The sequence below is a fragment of the Jaminaea rosea genome (assembly GCF_003144245.1).
Source record: "Jaminaea rosea strain MCA 5214 unplaced genomic scaffold BDZ90scaffold_14, whole genome shotgun sequence".
Taxonomy (NCBI): domain Eukaryota; kingdom Fungi; phylum Basidiomycota; class Exobasidiomycetes; order Microstromatales; genus Jaminaea; species Jaminaea rosea.
Genome location: NW_020289988.1, coordinates 261449 through 277514, shown reverse-complemented (window position 1 = coordinate 277514; position 16066 = coordinate 261449). Strand labels below are relative to the sequence as shown.

The following is a 16066-nucleotide window of genomic DNA, read 5'->3' as shown; positions in this document are numbered from 1 at the left end:
TCCAATCCGCGAAGCTCGTTACCTCGCATCCTTCTTCTCTTCAGCGTTTTGCTCCTCCACTTCTCCTTCTACATCCTGTTTCTCCTCGTCGCGGCCATCCTCCTTCTCGCTCTGATTCTCAACCCCACCGGCCGCGATCATCTCCTCGAGCTCCTTGCGGTTAGCCAACCCGATGGCGCCAAGGTTGGAGGCGGCTGAAGTTGCCTCATTCGCGCCCTCACCTGTGGCTGACTCGGCCGCCGGAGCGGCATTGCGACCCTCGGTAGCTACGCGCAGAGCTAGCAGCTCGGCCTCCAGCTGCTCGACACGACGCTGTAGTGCCTTGTTCGTGTGAACGTCCATGGACTCCGTCGATCGCTCCTTCTCAGCCTGCACGTCTCTCTGCCCCTCAGCAAGCCCCGCCGTCTTCTCGTGCAGCTGCTCTACAGCCTCGGTATCAGACGCCGCGGCAGCCCCTCGTCGTCGCATCGCCTCGACCTCCCTCCTCAACCTCTGACACTCCGCTCCCCGAGCCTCCGCAACCTCACTGATCCTGTATCGATCCTCCTCGCTGGCCCTCACAATCAACTCCATCTCCCTCCATCGACTGAGCATAGTCTCCATCTCCCTCCTCTGCTCCTCAAATCGCCTGACATCATCGTCCCAATACGCGAGACAACGCGTCAGGTGGGCATTGCGTGCCTCTACCTGGTCCAGACGGGCGAGGCGAGGGGCAGCTTTTTCAAGTTGGGTGCGAAGCTCGAAGAGCTCGGCCGAAGATTCATCGAGGCGCTTCGATTGGGTATCCATTGTGGCCACTCCTTCCTCGATCTTGGCGCGCAGCTCACGTGTTTCGGCATTCCAGGTCTTGCGCTCCTCGCGGTACTGCTTCAGTTTGCCGTTCAGCTCTGCCTCCCACTGGGCGTGACGAGCCTTCGTCGTCTGCTGCTCGGCGCGCTGTCGCTCCTGCGTCGCCGTCACGGCCGCAAGCTGGGAGCGTAGCAGCTTTACCGTCTGGTACAGGTTCTGCCTCTCTGCCTCCAGACGCGTGTCGTTGATGCGATCACGATGCAAGTGTCCAATGTGACGGAGATGCTGGTCTTTGAGGTAGAGCTCGAAGTTGAGCTCGTTGCGCAGGAGGAGATTTTCTCGTTGCAGATACTTGAGCTCCGAGTAGACTTCCAACTTGGCAGCACGGTCGGTCTGGTCGACGTGGACTGAGGACGACGATGAGGAGGCCGGCAGCTCAGAGTGAGGTGTGGTGGGCGAGGAAGGAGTCTCGATGCCTGTGAGACGGCGAGCTGCGGAGGGCAGATTGGAGGCCGTGATCGTGCTGAACGCCGAAAAGGGGCGACGAGAGCTGCTCGAGCGGGTGGGCGAGGTTGGCGCAGATGCTTGGTTGCGCCTGAGCTGGCTGGAGAGGGCAGCAGCCGCTTGTGAGGGTTGATCGACATTGAGAGGCGTGATCGTCGGCATGCGACTGCGGCCGGCCGGGCTTTCTGATGCCGAGCGAACATTGCCCACCGTGAGAGAGCGGTGAAAGGGCGAGCCTCGCGCCGCTCCCCCGGTGCTGGGACGTCTCGCCGCCATGCCGCCCCAGCGCAACTCCGTGTATGCCGAGAGCACATCGTCGGCCGCAGCCTGGCGGTGCTCCGAGTTCATCAGACGGCGCGGCGAGGCCGATCTTGATCCCCTCGCACTCTGCCCGGCAGAAGCGCGCGCGCCAAAGACGACATCGCTCAGCACAGGCGTCTGCGCCCCGCGGTGACCCTGCCAGCTCTCCACGGACAAGCTAATACACTCCGCAGTCGTGTCCGCCGCGTCATGATGGATCCAACGTTGCTTGTCCGTGATCTCTCTCTCGGCGGTCAATTCGACGAGCGCAGGGTGCAAGGTGTGCCGACGGAGAATCGGCTCGCTACGGAGCTGCAAATTCGTCTCATCGATCAGGTCCTCCCACTCTGAGTCGAGAAGGGGCACGCAGTTGGCCTTGCGGAGGTAGTCGATGGGGGCGCGCAGGAAGCGGATCATGTTGCAGGGGAAGAGGCCGTATACGACGGTGAAGAAGCGGAGCGCGTCCGGATCTCCCGTGTGGTCGGTGTCGACTTTGGATTCGAGGCGGCGCCATTTGACTTCTGGACGGAGAGTGAGGCGTCGGCTAAGGCGCTCCATCTCGGTGAATTCCTAGCAAGGCCCAAGTCGTAAGGTCAGTGGAGAAGCGGTCACTCTCGCTCCTCGTCGCGCCTGCTCACCTCGTCGAGCTGCCTGCGCAGATTCTCCATCTCTTCTCCCTCTCCCAACCTCTGCTCCCAACCAGGCCCCAACTTCCTCCAATCGACGATCCTGGCATACGTCAACAGCAAAATCGGCACACCGCCAGCCCCGCCATTGGCAATCCAATTCGGAATCTGCGGGATCAGTATTATCAACGCCGTGATGCACAACGACACGAGGGTGGTCGATGTGTCTAAGCGCAGGGAGGTAATAATGTCCTGCGGGAGGCGGGTCGAGGTGATGTGGAAGGTGTGAATACTGCTGAGGCGAGTGAAGATAGTGAGGAGAAGAAGGATGGGGATGCGATGCATGGGCTCTTCGTAGGAGGAGGAGAGGTGATGGAAGAACTCCTTGGGGCGACCTTGCCCGAAGGTAATGAGTATGGCTTCGAGGTTGCCTAGTGGAGCGAGAGGGAAGAGGTCGATGAGGTCAGTCAAGATCTGCCATGCTACGCTGCTTCGGCCCGCGGGTGCTGCGCACCCACCCTTCCAAGCTGTAGCAGCCACGTCGCTAGGCTGCAGATTGTCCGGCTGGATAGCGTGCCAGAGGTAAGAGTGCTTGAGTCCTTCTGCAGTCCCATTCGACTCGAGGCTAGCAGTAGATGCCTGCATCTGATCGACTGCCTCCAGCTTCTCATCATCATCCTCATCTGTGCCCAACGGCGCCGATGCTTCCTGAACGTAGAGGTCAAACAGACGCTGAGTGAAGCGACGATGCATGTCTGCGGCGGGGGCTGAGCGTCTCGTCGTGGCTGGACTGCCCTTGAGCGTCGAACTGCTCTTGCGATTGGGTGTGGTAGGCTCAGTCGACGCCTTTGGGTAGGGCGCATCGCCCGCCTTACGCGTCTGACTCTGCTCTGCCGGGGCAGGCCAGGAAGGAGTAGGCTCCGGCTCGTCCTGATAGGCGTTGGACGCTACAGCGGATGCAGCGAGTACGGCGAGCTGTCTCGCGTTTGCAGCGGTACGGTCGGATGCAGAAGGATCCTTGAGGACTGGTCGGAGTACGAGGTCCCACCACTCCATGATAATGGCTGAAGCGCCGAGGAATTCGCCCAGTTGGGCAAGAAAGCCTACCAAGAGGGCGGATTTAGTTGCATCTCCCTGGTCCATCTCCTTGAGCCAGACATCGACGAGGTCTGCGTTGAACTTCTGCGCAATCTGCGCTGCAAGCTGGGTAGCCTCCGGCTGCGTCGTGTGGGTTGGAGGCACAGCATTTGGATCGTCGAGGAGTATGCGGATTGCCTTGTCTGCCTCGGCGTGGTCGACTGCACTGGCCTTGTTGCTGACCAGGACGGCCCGTATGCGCGAGAGAGCATCTTTGAGGCGTGACTGTGTCGCCCTTGGTACGTGTATGGGGGCAGCCGACGACGCGGCATTGTTACTGGAGGGCGGCATCGCTGCAAGAGTAATGGGGACGATAGGGCAAAAGCCCTAGCGGCGACGGAAGATGAAGGAAGTTTGGACTCTCTGCCTGTCGACGTTTACTTGACGAGATACGGGAACGGTTCAGAGTAGGAGGAATAGCAGTGGGAGCTGTCAATGAAACGTGCGTATCGAGATCCCGAGGTGAACGAGGTTGACATGAGCGAGCGGGCGAAGGGACGAGGTTGAGGTTGGCTGTAAGCGTATATCTTTGGGTAGCTGGGTCACTCGATCCGTAAGAAAGGAATGGAGGGGTGTTTGTGATGCGATGAGATCGTATCAGGTAGCGGAGTGAGGGGCTGGGACGAAGGAAGGAGGGAAGTGGATGGAGGGGGCTGCCTTGCCCGCCTGCAGCGAGCGGGCCAGCGACCAGAGGGCGGCAGCCTCGTCTCGCCTGCCGCCTCCCGCCTGGTCCGCTCCGTCTGACTGCTTGACTCAACCACTCGCTCACTCTGCATTGACGTGCTCGCGCAGCACCAGATGAGATGGCCGAGTCAAGGTTTGACAGAACAGTAAAGCAAGCAAGCAAGTATGCAATAAGAGGCAGTGAAGAACGTCACAAGCTCTGGGAGAAATCGTGTTGGGTATTGAAGAAATCTACTTTGCCCACGGCGCCTTCGTGACCGGCGGCATGCCAGTGGGGGTTCGAGCCGCCTCGCCCGTTACTCTTTCTGCTGCGACTCGCGGACCTAATGATGATGACGGCGCCGGCGACGCAGCAGGCATGCCTGTTGCTCCTCCCCGAGCCCACGGCGCCATTATCGGTGGCGGCATGGAGCGACTAGGAGCAGCCGTTGGCGCCATCGTTGCCGTCATCGCAGGCACCCCACCTGCTACCGGCTTCGTCGTCTTGGCGCCCTCTGGCCCAGTCGCTCTGGCGTTTCCCTCCCAAGTATATCCAACCGCTCCAAAAACGAAATGTTGTACCACTGGTCTCTTTCCCATGACCTCATTATCCCACATCTTGACCATGCCTCCGTGCACTTTTTTCCAGTTCGGTACGCTCGAGGCAATGTCGCTCAGCAAGGGTGAATGCTCAAAGAACGGTCCAGTCTTGAGGGAGTGAATGCGGGCTATTGAGCTTGTGAAGAGGTTAGGATATGGCGGTGGCGAAGATAAATCGCGCGATGATGAGGTGGGGAGGAAAGTAAGGAGCTCGGCGGCTTTAAGGCGGCGAGGTGGTTTGTGGGATGGCTGGGAAAAGCTGGAAGGCTTGTACGCCAGCTCGAGGCGTAGCTGTGCTGCTCCGATGATGTAGGGAACGAATTGATAATCGTCGAGACCCCAGACTCCGTGGCTGCCTGCGGGCTCCAAGGCATAGCGATCTTGCAGTCCCCAAACTACCTGCAGATACAGAGGGAAGACGCGCAGAGCGAGCTGTTCTTCTACGGGCGTCGGTGCAACAGGCTCGTTCGATGATGATGTCGATGATGAGGCAGCGGAGGACTGGTGGAAGAAGCCAAGCCGACTCAGGTAGGCAAGCCAGGCGAGGAAGTTGACTTCGTGTCCTGAGCCGTAGTCGATGCGGACAAAGGAGCCGAAAGAATCTGAGAGGTATGCCGTGAGCTCGGGTACGAATGCGTGAAGATGTGGATGGGACGAGAGAAGGCTGCGATGCAGATCTTCGCTGCGCTCCTCGAGCCTAGCTCCCCAATCTCTGAATGCCGTGTTGCCGAATCGCTGCGGAGTCTTCTTTGGCTCAATCTCATGCGTCCACGTATCGAGTGTCTCAAGCAGCGCAATGACCGCTTGGACACCCGACAATGCTTGCTCTCCCCTCTTTGCTGGCCACTGGGTCTCCTTGCCAACCGCTGCCTCTCCTAGTCTCGCAACGAAGAGGGACACCTGGCGATGAGCCTCAGAGCCCTTCCAGGCAGCCAGGTCTTCCTCTGTCTGTATGCGCTTGACTGGCGGCTGGACCTCACTTGCTCTTGAGACGTCTATCGGGGTCAGAGGAGGAAGTGACTGTGCGGCCAGTGCACTAGTCGTGGCTTCGCTAGGTGGCGGCATGGGCGGTCGTGAATGTGTGTGTTGGTGGAAGAAACAAAAGTTCAAGTGCGGAGCGGCGTCAAGGCGGAGCTCCGTCTAGGCGGCGGGCCTGCCGAAGTCGCTGCCTCTTTTGCCGCTCGATGCTCGATGCTCCACTTGAAGACGTGTCTTAGGGTCCGTGTGCCGCCGGCCGGCCAGAGTGCAACCGCGATCCCCACAGCCGACAAGGCACAAACAAGTCTGTATCCCGCCGCTGTTTCCTTTCTTCCCCTTCCCATCCCCATCTCATCTACACCTTGGACTCCATCCATCGCCCGCAGAATGTCCCACCACCACACCCACAAGAAAGCCAAGAAGGGTGATGGCAGCCATGAATCGCACCACGAGGCTCACCAGCTGTTTCGCACTCACAAGTCGCACAACAGCTCCGTAGCCGGCCATGTCAAGCCGCCGCACAAGGTGCCAGGCATAGAGGTTGGGCCAGCCACCGGAGTCATCTACATCATGGATCGAGCCATGGCCAATGGATATTATTATGGCAACCCAGAATGGTCCAAGTGAGTGCAGCGGTGCAGTGCGACGGCGCGACTTACCAAGCCCAGCTCAGAGCTTCGGCGCTCACACGACCCCGCACTCGCTCACCCAGTCTCGGTCAGGGCGCTCCTGAAGTCGGCCATATCCCTGGCGCCACACCGAAGCCTACTTCTCTGAACTTCGAGGAATTTGGCGAGGGCATTCACGAGTACGCCCCTACTGCGGGTTACAAGCCGTTGCGCGAGGCGGTGGCCGACTACTACAACCGGGAGTTCAGGCAGGGCAACAAGAAGAAGTACGGTGCCGAGAACATCTGTATCGTACCAGGCGGGAGAGCGTGAGTACCCGCTATGGCAGCAGCATCAGCAGGAGCTGACCATGCCCTCCTTCCCCCACCTCACCGTCCACAGCGGCCTCTCCCGCATTGCCGCCTGCCTAGGCAAGATCAACGTAGGCTACTCTGTTCCCGTATACTCGGCCTACGAGAACACTCTCGGCGCCTTCAACTCATTCGTCTCTATTCCCAATCAGACGGACGAAGTTCACGGGTACCGCGTGACACCGGAGCAGATCGACAAGGAAGTAAAGGATCGCGGTCTGTCGTGCTGGCTAATGAGCAATCCAAATAACCCAACGGGCACAATGATGCGGGGAGAGGAGCTGCAGAGACTGGTCGAGGTGTTCAAGGGAAGGGGAGCAACGCTCATTGCAGACGAGTTCTATAGTTGGTATGACCACGAGGGGCCGTTGGGTGGTGCCATCTCTGCTGCTGAGTACGTCGAGGACCCCAATGAGGACCCGATCGTGCTGATCGATGGGTTGACGAAGAACTGGCGATGTCCGGTGAGTAGGCCTACCGGCCTTCCGCTTGAGACGCTCTCACTGAACGCTTCTTCGCGTCCGTCCTCTCGCTCGCCGGCAGGGCTGGCGCATCTGCTGGGTCGTAGGTCCCAAGGAGCTCGTGAGCGCCCTGGCTGCCGCAGGTTCGTGGAGTGAAGGAGGGGCAAGCCATCCCATGCAATGCCTCGCCCTGCAAATGATGACGGCCGACCGCTGCAAGCAGGACAGGCTCGCCCTACAGAAGCACTTCCGGATGAAGAGGGATCACTGCCTCAAGCGTCTGGCCTCAATGGGGCTGGAGGTGAAAGTTCCTCCCCAGGCCACATTCTACATCTGGGTATCGCTCGCCGATCTTCCACCTCCCATCAATTCAGGTCTGACTTTCGCCGAGGAAGCATTGAAGGAAAAAGTTTGCCTCACCCCTGGCATCTTCTTCGACATCAACCCGAGCAAAAGGCGCAACATTGTAGACAGCCCGTGCGAGGCTTTCGTCAGGCTCAGCTTCGGCCCACCTCTAGAGGAACTAGATCGTGGCCTTGATGGGATTGAGCGATTGATCAAGAAGGCGAAGAGTGGGCATCCAGACGTTGGTACCAACTACAAGCCGCATAAGGAGGACGAGCATCACGACAATGTGCATGCGGCGCCAAGCTCGGGGTCGTAGCGGCCCGACAAGGAAGAAGCGACGCTGGTGATCGTGAAGAGAATGTCGATTAGTCGGAGCAATGAACAGGTATGTTCTAAGTCTATGCGGTTCGCGTCTTCGCCCTGGCGTCCCACCTGGTCGCTTGCGAGCCTAGCAGTGGGTCAAGCCCATCTCGCCTACGCTCTCGAGTCCCTCGACCCTTTGCTCCTCCCATCCCTCGACATCCCACCACTTCTTCTCCATCCACTCCGGTCGCTCCCCGACAGCCTCCTTGGCCACCTCACTACCTCTCGCGCCTGCCACGGGGACGTAAGCCGTGAGGACGCCTGCAGCCTTACCGTACCCACCTCCATGAAGCCACGAGTCACGCTTGATGGCACGCTTCTTCGATGCAGCCTTGCGACGAGCCTCAGCCATGAGTTGGACACGCAGGTCCTCGGCGTGGACCCAGTTGTGCTTTGGGTTGGTGGAAGTCGAGGGAGCATAGCCGCAGAGGGCGAAGAAGAGCCAGGGAGGGATAGTCTTGCGTCCGGCCTTGACGCATAGCTTGGCAATGGCTGTGCAGTTGATGACCTCCTTTCTCGTCTTGCGGTCCTTGCTCACGAAGTTGCATTCCATGTCTGTGTGCGGCCGCGATGAGGAGGAGGGAGCAGTCTGGTCAGTTTACCATTCCCGGGCATCTGCATGCCGCACCGGCCGCACTCACAACACCACTTCTCGTCCCACGCCCTAATTCTCATCCTGACCCTGTACGTCCCATTGATTGGGATTTCCTTGTGATATCTGAAGCTCGTGCCGCCTAGAGCAACCCAGGCTCCGTCCATCCCACCGCGAAGGAAACGCTGCCCAGCGAACTCGGAGCGAGCAAAGTCCAGTCTCTTGGCGTAGGAGCTGTTGCTGAGATGCCCATTGAAGTCGCACTCGTCTATCGTGGCTACGTAGGTTGACGAGGTGAAGACGTCAGAGAAGATGTCAGTGCCCGGTGCGGGGAGGCGAGAGAGGAGGAGATGCGGCTCGGATCGAGTGATCTTAGAGGGTGTCTTGGTGGAGGGAGTGGCGAGATAGCGTGCTCGCAGGTTGATGTAGATGATGCGGAGTGTCCAGGAGAGGGGGAGGGAGGAGCGCCAGGTGTAAAGGAAGGTGCTGCTCAAGATGAGCAAGACCATCTGGAGGGGAGTGAGGTCGCCTACCATGATGGGCGAAGAGGGAGGATGGAGTGGTAAGAAAGACAGGAAGTAAATCAGGAGCGAAACCTTTCCTTCTACACACCGCTGCTCATCGCCGGCGAATTGTCAATGCGCAGAAGGGTCCTCGGCCGTTTCTTTCCACCACGCCATGTCAAAGACCCCAACAAATGGCTCTCCCGACCTTTACTTGCTCCGTATCGTGCAAGCGATTGTGTGTGGCTTGCTTGGCTTTGCGTCAATCTCAACTTTTTCCTCGACCTGACAGATCTCGCGGACCGACGGACTTTCGGAACTTCCAACAATCCGCGCTTTCGCTGGGATGCATCCTTGGACTCGGTCGGACCTGCGGGACCGACGTACCGACCGGGAAGCCGGTACAAGGTGCGATGAGCCGGTTGTTCCTTCTCCACCTTGCTATTACATTACTGCGAGAGGGAAAGCTGAAGACCATCGCTAGTCGTACGCTCATCGTCTGCCTCGATCAGCATGGCCATGCCCGAGGAGAAGAATCGCTCTCTGGATGTCATCCGTCTCCGCCCCTACACGCCCTCTGCAACCAGCTCAGCCCCGTCCGGCTCAGCATGGTACGAATCTCTCACTCGCCCTTTTCGCATGGGCAACACGGCTGATATAGCCTATGGCGGCTGCGCCTTGGCCGTGCTGACCGCAGCGGCGTTCCAACACCTCGAGGCCAAACACCCGGCCTCCTCTACATCAAGCAGCCCCTTTACAATCTACTCAGCCTCGGGCCTCTACCTTCGCCCGGCGCTCTGCTCGACACACTTCATCTGCGAAGTTACCTCATTGAGGAGCACCAGGACGTTTGAGACGATGCAAGTCAAAGTCTATCAGCCGACGGGCAAAGAGGGTGGGGCGCTCAACGCCTGTAATATCGGCCTAGTGGACTTCATGCGGCGGTCGGCCAACGGCAGGGACAATTCGTGAGTGGTACAAATCGAGCGCGAGACGAGCACGATTGGCTGACATTGGACCCCTGCTGTTCGCGCAGCATCCTCACCTACTCCCTCCAGCCGCGCTTGGTCCCCTCTGCGGGGACGCTCACTCACCACACCCGCCTGACCGGCGAACCGCAAGGGATGCAAGAACGCGCTCGCAGCGGTGAATTGCCTCAAGCCGCCGCAGACGCCGTAGCGAAGACGTTCAGCGCAATGAATGCGTACACAGTCTCCAAGCTACCACCCGAGGGAATCTGGCAACCTGCTGCGTGGGGTGCCCACAAGCGTGCAAAGACCGGACAGGAGGACAGGCCGGTGCCAGAGAGGGTTGGGTATGATTGGACAAAGGTTCGGGGATCCCTCGTCGATACAGAGTCAAGAGAAGAGGGATCTCTGCCCATCAGCCAAGCTGCAGCGAGTGCAAGCCTCATCGTCTTCTTCCTCGACGGAGCCCTCTCTTTCTCGCCATTGAGCTTCACCAATCGCTTCCTCGACGATGCAGCCGCGTGCGCATCGCTCGACTTTGCGATACGCTTTCACCGCGAGGATACGCTGCTTGGAAAGCCTGGCTTGAGTGAGAGGGAAGGATGGTTCTTGCGGGAGATCAAGGCGAGAGAGAGCGCCTTTGAGAGGACATACAATGAGGGGGTGCTTTGGGAGGAGATGGGAGAAGGAGAGGACTTCAGAGCCGTCGCGACGATGACGCAGGCTTGTGTGCTGAAGGCGAAGCCAAAGAAGGAGCAGGCGAGATTATAAACGGTGACACTAGATTGAAGGCAATGACAGGTCTGTTGCAAAAGATTGATCACGAGCCGCTTGATTGTACTGCTGAGGATTGAGCTTCGTGTATCGAAGGCCTCACATGCTCTGCTCTGCAGCGATCACGGTAGCCGTATAAGTACAGTGTCCCCTGCATTTCATGCCCTGCTGAGGATCACATCCTCATTTCCCTCCTTGGATGACGCGCGAGTAATACCACGCCACGCTGCTTTCCCGCAGGGCGAGACCAGATCCTCTACCTGGCCGAGTATCCTCTGCGCAGAGCCTCGAGGTAAGTCGACGAGGCTCAGCTCAGTAAGGTGGAGCTGACGGCGACCTTGATCTGGCCTCCGGGAGGTACCTTTCGTCTCTGCCTCACATGTAGCCTCCCACTCAGAGCCTCCCAATAAGCCCCGCAGAACGCCGATGGGAATGTTCTGCACTGTTCGTCCAAAGAGCACAAGCTTCTCTAACGAGGCGAGGCCCAGTAGTGCTTCGAGGAAGTGGTCGTCGAGGAAGAAGCCAGACAGGCGAAGGGTGAGCAAGCAAGGCGGTGGTGCTGAGGCTGAGGTCGACGAGTGGGTGCACCAGGGTGTGAGGAGGTCGGCAAATGCTCGTGAGGGACGAATAAGCCAGCACGGGGAGGTGGTCTGCGCGTGTGAGGGCGAAAGGTGATCAGCACACGATTGACGTCGAGCCTTACCGGTAGCGCTTACTTACCCACTCAAACTCCTCGGGTCTGAAGCACCCAAAGAGCTCTCTCGCTTTCCCCGTATCACTGCCTGCACACTTCAGCTTCAGTCTTTTGATGTCCGCTCCGCCTCCCTTCAGCGTGTTGCCAAGCTGTTCCGCCTTTGCCCAATCAGCACTCGAGGTGAGCTGCAGTGAGAGCGAGGAGATGAGCAGGATACGCGAAGGGGACGATGTGAGGGAGAGGAGAAGCGAGTCGAGGTCGCCACTCGACGCAAGGTGAGGGGAGGCCAGGAGGAGTGGAGTGAGGAGGTGCTGGAAGTCACGGGAGACGCGGGCCAAAGTCGCTCCCTCCCCCTCCCTCACGACCTCTCTCGCAATACCCCTCCAAACCTCGCAGGGGAGTTCCAGCATCCTTGCCCATTTCCCAACCATGTGCGGCGGTATAGAACTGCCATCTTGTCTCTCCCTCCTGATCCAATTGAGCCTACGCGTCTCCTCTTCCCACTGGGCGCGGAGCTCGTCGAGAAACTGGTAGGGGTCGGATACGTGTGAAGGAATGGGAAGAAGCATTTGACGCCATCCATCTCCCGAGTAGCCGTGTGGCGCGTAGTGAGTCGGTGCAGTTGAGCGCGGAGCAAGAGAAGAGGTAGAGGCGGAAGGACCACATGTCTGGAAGTGGGGCTGGGAGAGGGGTAGAGGCGAGAACATGATGCTGGCTGGTGACGGGTGGTGGTGGCGGCAAGATGGGGATAGCGGACGGTGTTGAAGGCAGGGAGGAGGCGTCGTGCCCCTCGCGCGTCAAAAGGTGCCGCAACTGAGGGCTGCTAGCGCTCCGATAAGATTAGATCTGGCCGAGGGACCCAACTAGCCTTCAACCTCGTGGCCGGCGTCGTCCGTTGCTGCGTCCGTCCGCGAAGGTCGTCCCCCTGAAGCCGGGATACGCCGAAAGGCTGTGTTGGTGGTGGGCTACCACACGTTCTAGTCAGGGATTCTAGCCATCGAGCTCAATAAGCTATTCAGAGCCGCAGTGTGGTGAAATAGACCGCTCTAAAGTGGGAAAGAGTGATGGTTAGACAGCAAAGATAGTTGACCGACTCAAAGCGGTGGGAAATGGGCACTAGAGCGGTGTCTTGTCAGCCGGGTTGCCGGAGAGCGCACGAGCCAGGCGATTTTCAGCTCGCCGGCCGAGGGGGCCACAGCTGGATGAGAGGAGCGCTCTCTGAGCACTGAATGTAGCTACTAAGGTAGGTGGTATCATACACATAACATCACTATCAGTGGGGAGCGTCAGCCCCGCTTTCGCTCGCATGAGCCCCTGAACGGTAAAGCTTCCCGTCCGCTCACCCGCTCATTGGCCTGCCAAACTCATCGACCCACCCGCCCTCTCCCGTATCAGCACGATCCTCGTCGAACACTTTCGTCCGCATCGCCCTCTCAAACTCATACTCCTGCTCGGTTCTCAGTCTCTCCCGCTCCTCTTCGCGCTCTGTCTGCCTTGAACCCTTCGATGGTCCACTAAACGTCCTTTTCCACGCCTTCTTCGCAACAGCAATGCGATGAAACGAGCCGGAAGGACCACGTTGCCATTCTCCCGACGTCACGTGAGGTCCGCGCTCATCGTTGCCTGGTGGAGGCGGGAGAGATGGGGGAAGGGAGGGTAGACGATGTGTTCTTCTGTCTACGGACGGGGAGTGGGTGCTGTGGTAGGGAGAGCTGACGTGACGTGCCCGCGAACGGTCGTGAGGGTTAGGCATGATTTCGCTTGATGTGACGTGCGGGTCAGGGCGTGGCGAAGAGGTTGCCTGTTGACGTCCCACGATGCTCTCCAGCGGATGACGTACCGGCCGATTCAGCTGGGAGGGCATCCTCGGCGTGGCAGAAAGGAGTTGCGGCTCGCTCAGTGATGGTACCATGGGGCGTGGCGATGAGGGAGGCAGCTGAGGACTGAAAAATGCAGAGTCCGGGAGAGTGACTGATGCTGGTAGAGGCGGAGGAGGTATCGCGTGCGGCCGGGGTGAAGGCGAGGCTTGCGGCCGTGGGGCGAGCTCGGGGGAGGGTGAAGGAGGAGCTGCGAAGGCTGGGAGGTCGGGAGACGAGGATGAGGGGTCCGGACTCCCAATATTGCCGTATGTCGTTGTCTCTGGTATTCTCTGCGGAGACGAAGAGCATAATGTACCGTCAGCTTCCAAGGCCTCAAGGGGCTGACTCGTCCAGGCTCTCCTCTCACTCACCTGCATCGCAGCCACCAGCGGATCCGTGGAGAACCATTGACCCTTCGCATCCTTTTGCTTGGGCACCTTCCATGCACCACCGCGCTTGCCACCTGATAGTCCAGACGCTCCATCAAGCGGTCTGAAGAGGAGCAACGCCGCAGCCAGAGCCACCTTGAGTGTCCAGAGGCCAGGGATGTAGAGGATGCTTACCACTAGCAGACCCCACAGGGCATTGCGTTGCGCGCTTGGTGATAGGGAGAAGAATGCGCGCGAGAGTGTGCGAATGATGTTGTTGATGGCTGGTGCAGGATCACTCAAAGGATTAGAGTAGCTCAAGGAGAGTATCGACTCGGGCTCACGCTACTCACCGGATGCGCCGTCCCTCTCCATGCCCGCAGCAGAGCGTCTTCCCTTCGCCTTGCCTCTTCTGTTAGGACTTCCCCCATCCGTCGCTGCCGCCGCAGCGGATTGCAATGCATCCATCGCAGCGCTCACTGCATCAGTGAATCCCGTCTGCTGGCTCAATGCAGCCCAATCGATGTTAGGGGCCTCGCCGCCAGGCGCCTTTTTGACTCCCTTGCGACGTGAGCTCTCGCCCCCGCCACTGAAGAGAGGCATAGCGGTCGAGCGGCTGGAGAGAAACAGATGTATGAGGCAGCGAAACTTGTAAGCTGCCTTTGGTATGGACGAATGAATCAAGAGTGAAGGAAGTGAGAGCAAAAGCAACCGGCGGGTAGTGGGAAAGTGGATTGAACTGGCGGTGCAATTTCAAACGCCGCTCATGTGTTGATCGACGGACCAGGGCCGACCTCGCTCAACCAACACGCTCCATCCCTCCCGCTCACTCACGCTGCAGGCGAGGAGAAATGTATCGAATTAAACAAAACAGCGAGCGGCGAAGCGACTGCGAGCTATGTCATACGGTATCTACAATCGACGTTGCGGGTCCATCTACTCTACTCAATCATGGGCCCCTTGGCCCTCCTCTATCGTTTTTGGACTGACAGCGCCGTTCGTCTTGGTGCCCGGCGTCGGGGCTGCTGAGGCTGCTAGAGTGCGTGAGGAGGCGGTGGATACGCCCAAGGCTGGCGCCGCTTGCGCTTGCGAAGGCGCCGTCGTAGTCTCCACTTCTTGAAATTGAGCTGTTTGCGATGCTCCTCCGGCCTCGCCACCAACCTTGACCCTTCTTGCGATGCCACCCGGACCAATCTCAACGTCCGCGGGCGTGAGCCCTTGCTCCGCCAACCATGCGTCGTAGTCCTCCTCCCCGCCGAATGGGCGCCAGATCTCCAATTCAGGGTATCCTCTCCTGACACTGGACTCGGCTCCCATCGCGAGGAGGGCCATGATCGGGTTGGTAAGCAGGGAAAGCACCGCCCCGTATATCAGCTTGATCAGGGCTGGAATGAAACCGCCAGCAATATTGCGACCGGCGTAGATTGGCGCAAGGATAGCGATGGAGATAGGCCAGTACCACCACCAGGTGGCGAGGCAAATGCAGAACCCCTGGAAAGCCGTCCAGAGCAAGCGCTCGAACCGTTGTCGGTAGGTGATTCCGGGGGCAAGGAGGTCATTGCGCTCCGAGCCCATGAACATCGAGCGCATAAGCCACCAGCCATATCTACCCACCAGTCCGCTCCTCTCTGCCTTGCCCATATAGAGAGTCTCCCCCTCTTTCACGTCGCTCTTGATTCTCACCCCCAGCCAACTGCCTTGTGCATTCGGCGTAGCAGGCAAATGCATAAGTGGGGGCCAGGGCCGCCTGAGCGGGGCTACTGGCCCCTTGGAGAGATCGTTATGGACCAAAGTCGAGGTGATGATCATGGAGAAGATCTGCTGAACGATAATGGTGACGCCCATGTCGCCCGCGAGGGGTACGGGGAACCACTTCCAGAAATAGATGGGCGTGACAGCAGGATCATAGTGATTGTACGTCGCGCACGCTACGCCAAAGTTGATTGCGCCTGAGATGACGGCGGCGATGAGGGACTGACCGATGAGGAGGTACCAAAACTGGCCCCTTCCCAACGCAATGGGGCCGGGGATGAGCCAGTCCCTCCACCTTGAGGGCTGAGTGAGGACGACCCCTGAAGAAGGATAGGGAGCTGCAAAGGCTAGGTTGCGAGGTGCCTCTGCGCGCTTGTACCACTTCTCGTGGGGAAGGTGTGGGTCATGCGAGGCGAGAGTGGACTCAAAGGGGCGACGGCGTATTGAGCGACGTGGCTCGCGAAGCGGATCAACTGGTTGCTTGCCTTTGGAGCCGGCGTGCGTGACGTTGTCCGCAGGAGACACGGACGCTGACATGGCGGGCGGACGAGAGAGTATTGAAAAGAGGGAGGAGAGCAGCGAAGAAGAAGAGGGGTGAAGAAGAGGTGACCACTGGAATTAACGAGCGTAGGATATCAAAGATGATGAGGGAGCAAAAGGAAGCTAAGTGCCGCTGGGCGTGGGATGTGGCGTCTCTTCGAACTTGAAGTCTGGGTGTCGCGAACAGGTGCGGCTTTTGAAAGGCGCTCCGCCACTCCACTCTTCGGAGGGAGCCACCCGCTCGAGCGGAAGAAGCGGCGGCATCGGC

At 59.2% G+C, this 16066-nt stretch overlaps 8 protein-coding genes across 8 annotated transcripts; 2 read left to right on the top strand and 6 right to left on the bottom strand.

Moving 5' to 3' along the window:
- Positions 1 to 18: 18 nt before the first annotated feature.
- On the bottom strand, positions 19 to 3647 carry BDZ90DRAFT_262221 (hypothetical protein; the record flags this gene model as incomplete). Its single annotated transcript, XM_025508461.1, has 3 exons — positions 19 to 2163; positions 2232 to 2650; positions 2738 to 3647. The coding sequence occupies 3 exons, from the start codon at positions 3645 to 3647 to the stop codon at positions 19 to 21; spliced, it is 3474 nt and encodes a 1157-aa protein (XP_025360186.1).
- Positions 3648 to 4139: 492 nt separating this feature from the next.
- Positions 4140 to 5708, bottom strand: BDZ90DRAFT_255328 (Phosphotyrosyl phosphatase activator). Its single transcript, XM_025507849.1, has one exon. It carries the CDS (start codon positions 5682 to 5684, stop codon positions 4272 to 4274), a length of 1413 nt encoding a protein of 470 aa, XP_025360185.1. The 5' UTR covers positions 5685 to 5708; the 3' UTR covers positions 4140 to 4271.
- A 276-nt stretch (positions 5709 to 5984) lies between these two features.
- On the top strand, positions 5985 to 7701 carry BDZ90DRAFT_223225 (PLP-dependent transferase; the record flags this gene model as incomplete). The annotated part of the gene is made up of 4 exons (XM_025504567.1): positions 5985 to 6220; positions 6310 to 6534; positions 6608 to 7040; positions 7120 to 7701. 4 exons carry the CDS (start codon positions 5985 to 5987, stop codon positions 7699 to 7701), a joined length of 1476 nt encoding a protein of 491 aa, XP_025360184.1.
- A 5-nt stretch (positions 7702 to 7706) lies between these two features.
- On the bottom strand, positions 7707 to 9075 carry BDZ90DRAFT_234015 (hypothetical protein). The gene is made up of 3 exons (XM_025506864.1): positions 8953 to 9075; positions 8390 to 8869; positions 7707 to 8303 (listed from the first exon to the last, which is right to left on the bottom strand). Exons 1-3 carry the CDS (start codon positions 8960 to 8962, stop codon positions 7834 to 7836), a joined length of 960 nt encoding a protein of 319 aa, XP_025360183.1. The 5' UTR covers positions 8963 to 9075; the 3' UTR covers positions 7707 to 7833.
- A 198-nt stretch (positions 9076 to 9273) lies between these two features.
- BDZ90DRAFT_255324 (hypothetical protein) lies at positions 9274 to 10639 on the top strand. Its single transcript, XM_025507848.1, has 2 exons — positions 9274 to 9811; positions 9880 to 10639. The coding sequence occupies exons 1-2, from the start codon at positions 9357 to 9359 to the stop codon at positions 10580 to 10582; spliced, it is 1158 nt and encodes a 385-aa protein (XP_025360182.1). The 5' UTR covers positions 9274 to 9356; the 3' UTR covers positions 10583 to 10639.
- Positions 10640 to 10743: 104 nt separating this feature from the next.
- Positions 10744 to 11986, bottom strand: BDZ90DRAFT_262216 (hypothetical protein; the record flags this gene model as incomplete). Its single annotated transcript, XM_025508460.1, has 2 exons — positions 10744 to 11235; positions 11306 to 11986. The coding sequence occupies 2 exons, from the start codon at positions 11984 to 11986 to the stop codon at positions 10744 to 10746; spliced, it is 1173 nt and encodes a 390-aa protein (XP_025360181.1).
- Positions 11987 to 12529: 543 nt separating this feature from the next.
- BDZ90DRAFT_281389 (hypothetical protein) lies at positions 12530 to 14109 on the bottom strand (the record flags this gene model as incomplete). Its single annotated transcript, XM_025509357.1, has 3 exons — positions 12530 to 13428; positions 13510 to 13790; positions 13860 to 14109. The coding sequence occupies 3 exons, from the start codon at positions 14107 to 14109 to the stop codon at positions 12619 to 12621; spliced, it is 1341 nt and encodes a 446-aa protein (XP_025360180.1). The 3' UTR covers positions 12530 to 12618.
- Positions 14110 to 14346: 237 nt separating this feature from the next.
- BDZ90DRAFT_234011 (hypothetical protein) lies at positions 14347 to 15967 on the bottom strand. Its single transcript, XM_025506863.1, has one exon. The coding sequence runs from the start codon at positions 15793 to 15795 to the stop codon at positions 14452 to 14454; it is 1344 nt and encodes a 447-aa protein (XP_025360179.1). The 5' UTR covers positions 15796 to 15967; the 3' UTR covers positions 14347 to 14451.
- Between the last annotated feature and the right edge of the window lie 99 nt (positions 15968 to 16066).

Excerpts from the sequence above, each read along its gene's own strand:
- BDZ90DRAFT_255328 (XM_025507849.1), bottom strand. The coding sequence starts at position 5,684 with ATGCCGCCACCTAGCGAAGCCACGACTAGTGCACTGGCCGCACAGTCA.
- BDZ90DRAFT_234011 (XM_025506863.1), bottom strand. The coding sequence starts at position 15,795 with ATGTCAGCGTCCGTGTCTCCTGCGGACAACGTCACGCACGCCGGCTCC.
- BDZ90DRAFT_255324 (XM_025507848.1), top strand. The coding sequence starts at position 9,357 with ATGGCCATGCCCGAGGAGAAGAATCGCTCTCTGGATGTCATCCGTCTC. Across the intron at positions 9,812-9,879 it reads GCCAACGGCAGGGACAATTC|CATCCTCACCTACTCCCTCC; the intron begins GTGAGTGGTACA and ends CTGTTCGCGCAG.
- BDZ90DRAFT_234015 (XM_025506864.1), bottom strand. Across the intron at positions 8,304-8,389 it reads GTGGGACGAGAAGTGGTGTT|ACATGGAATGCAACTTCGTG; the intron begins GTGAGTGCGGCC and ends GGCCGCACACAG.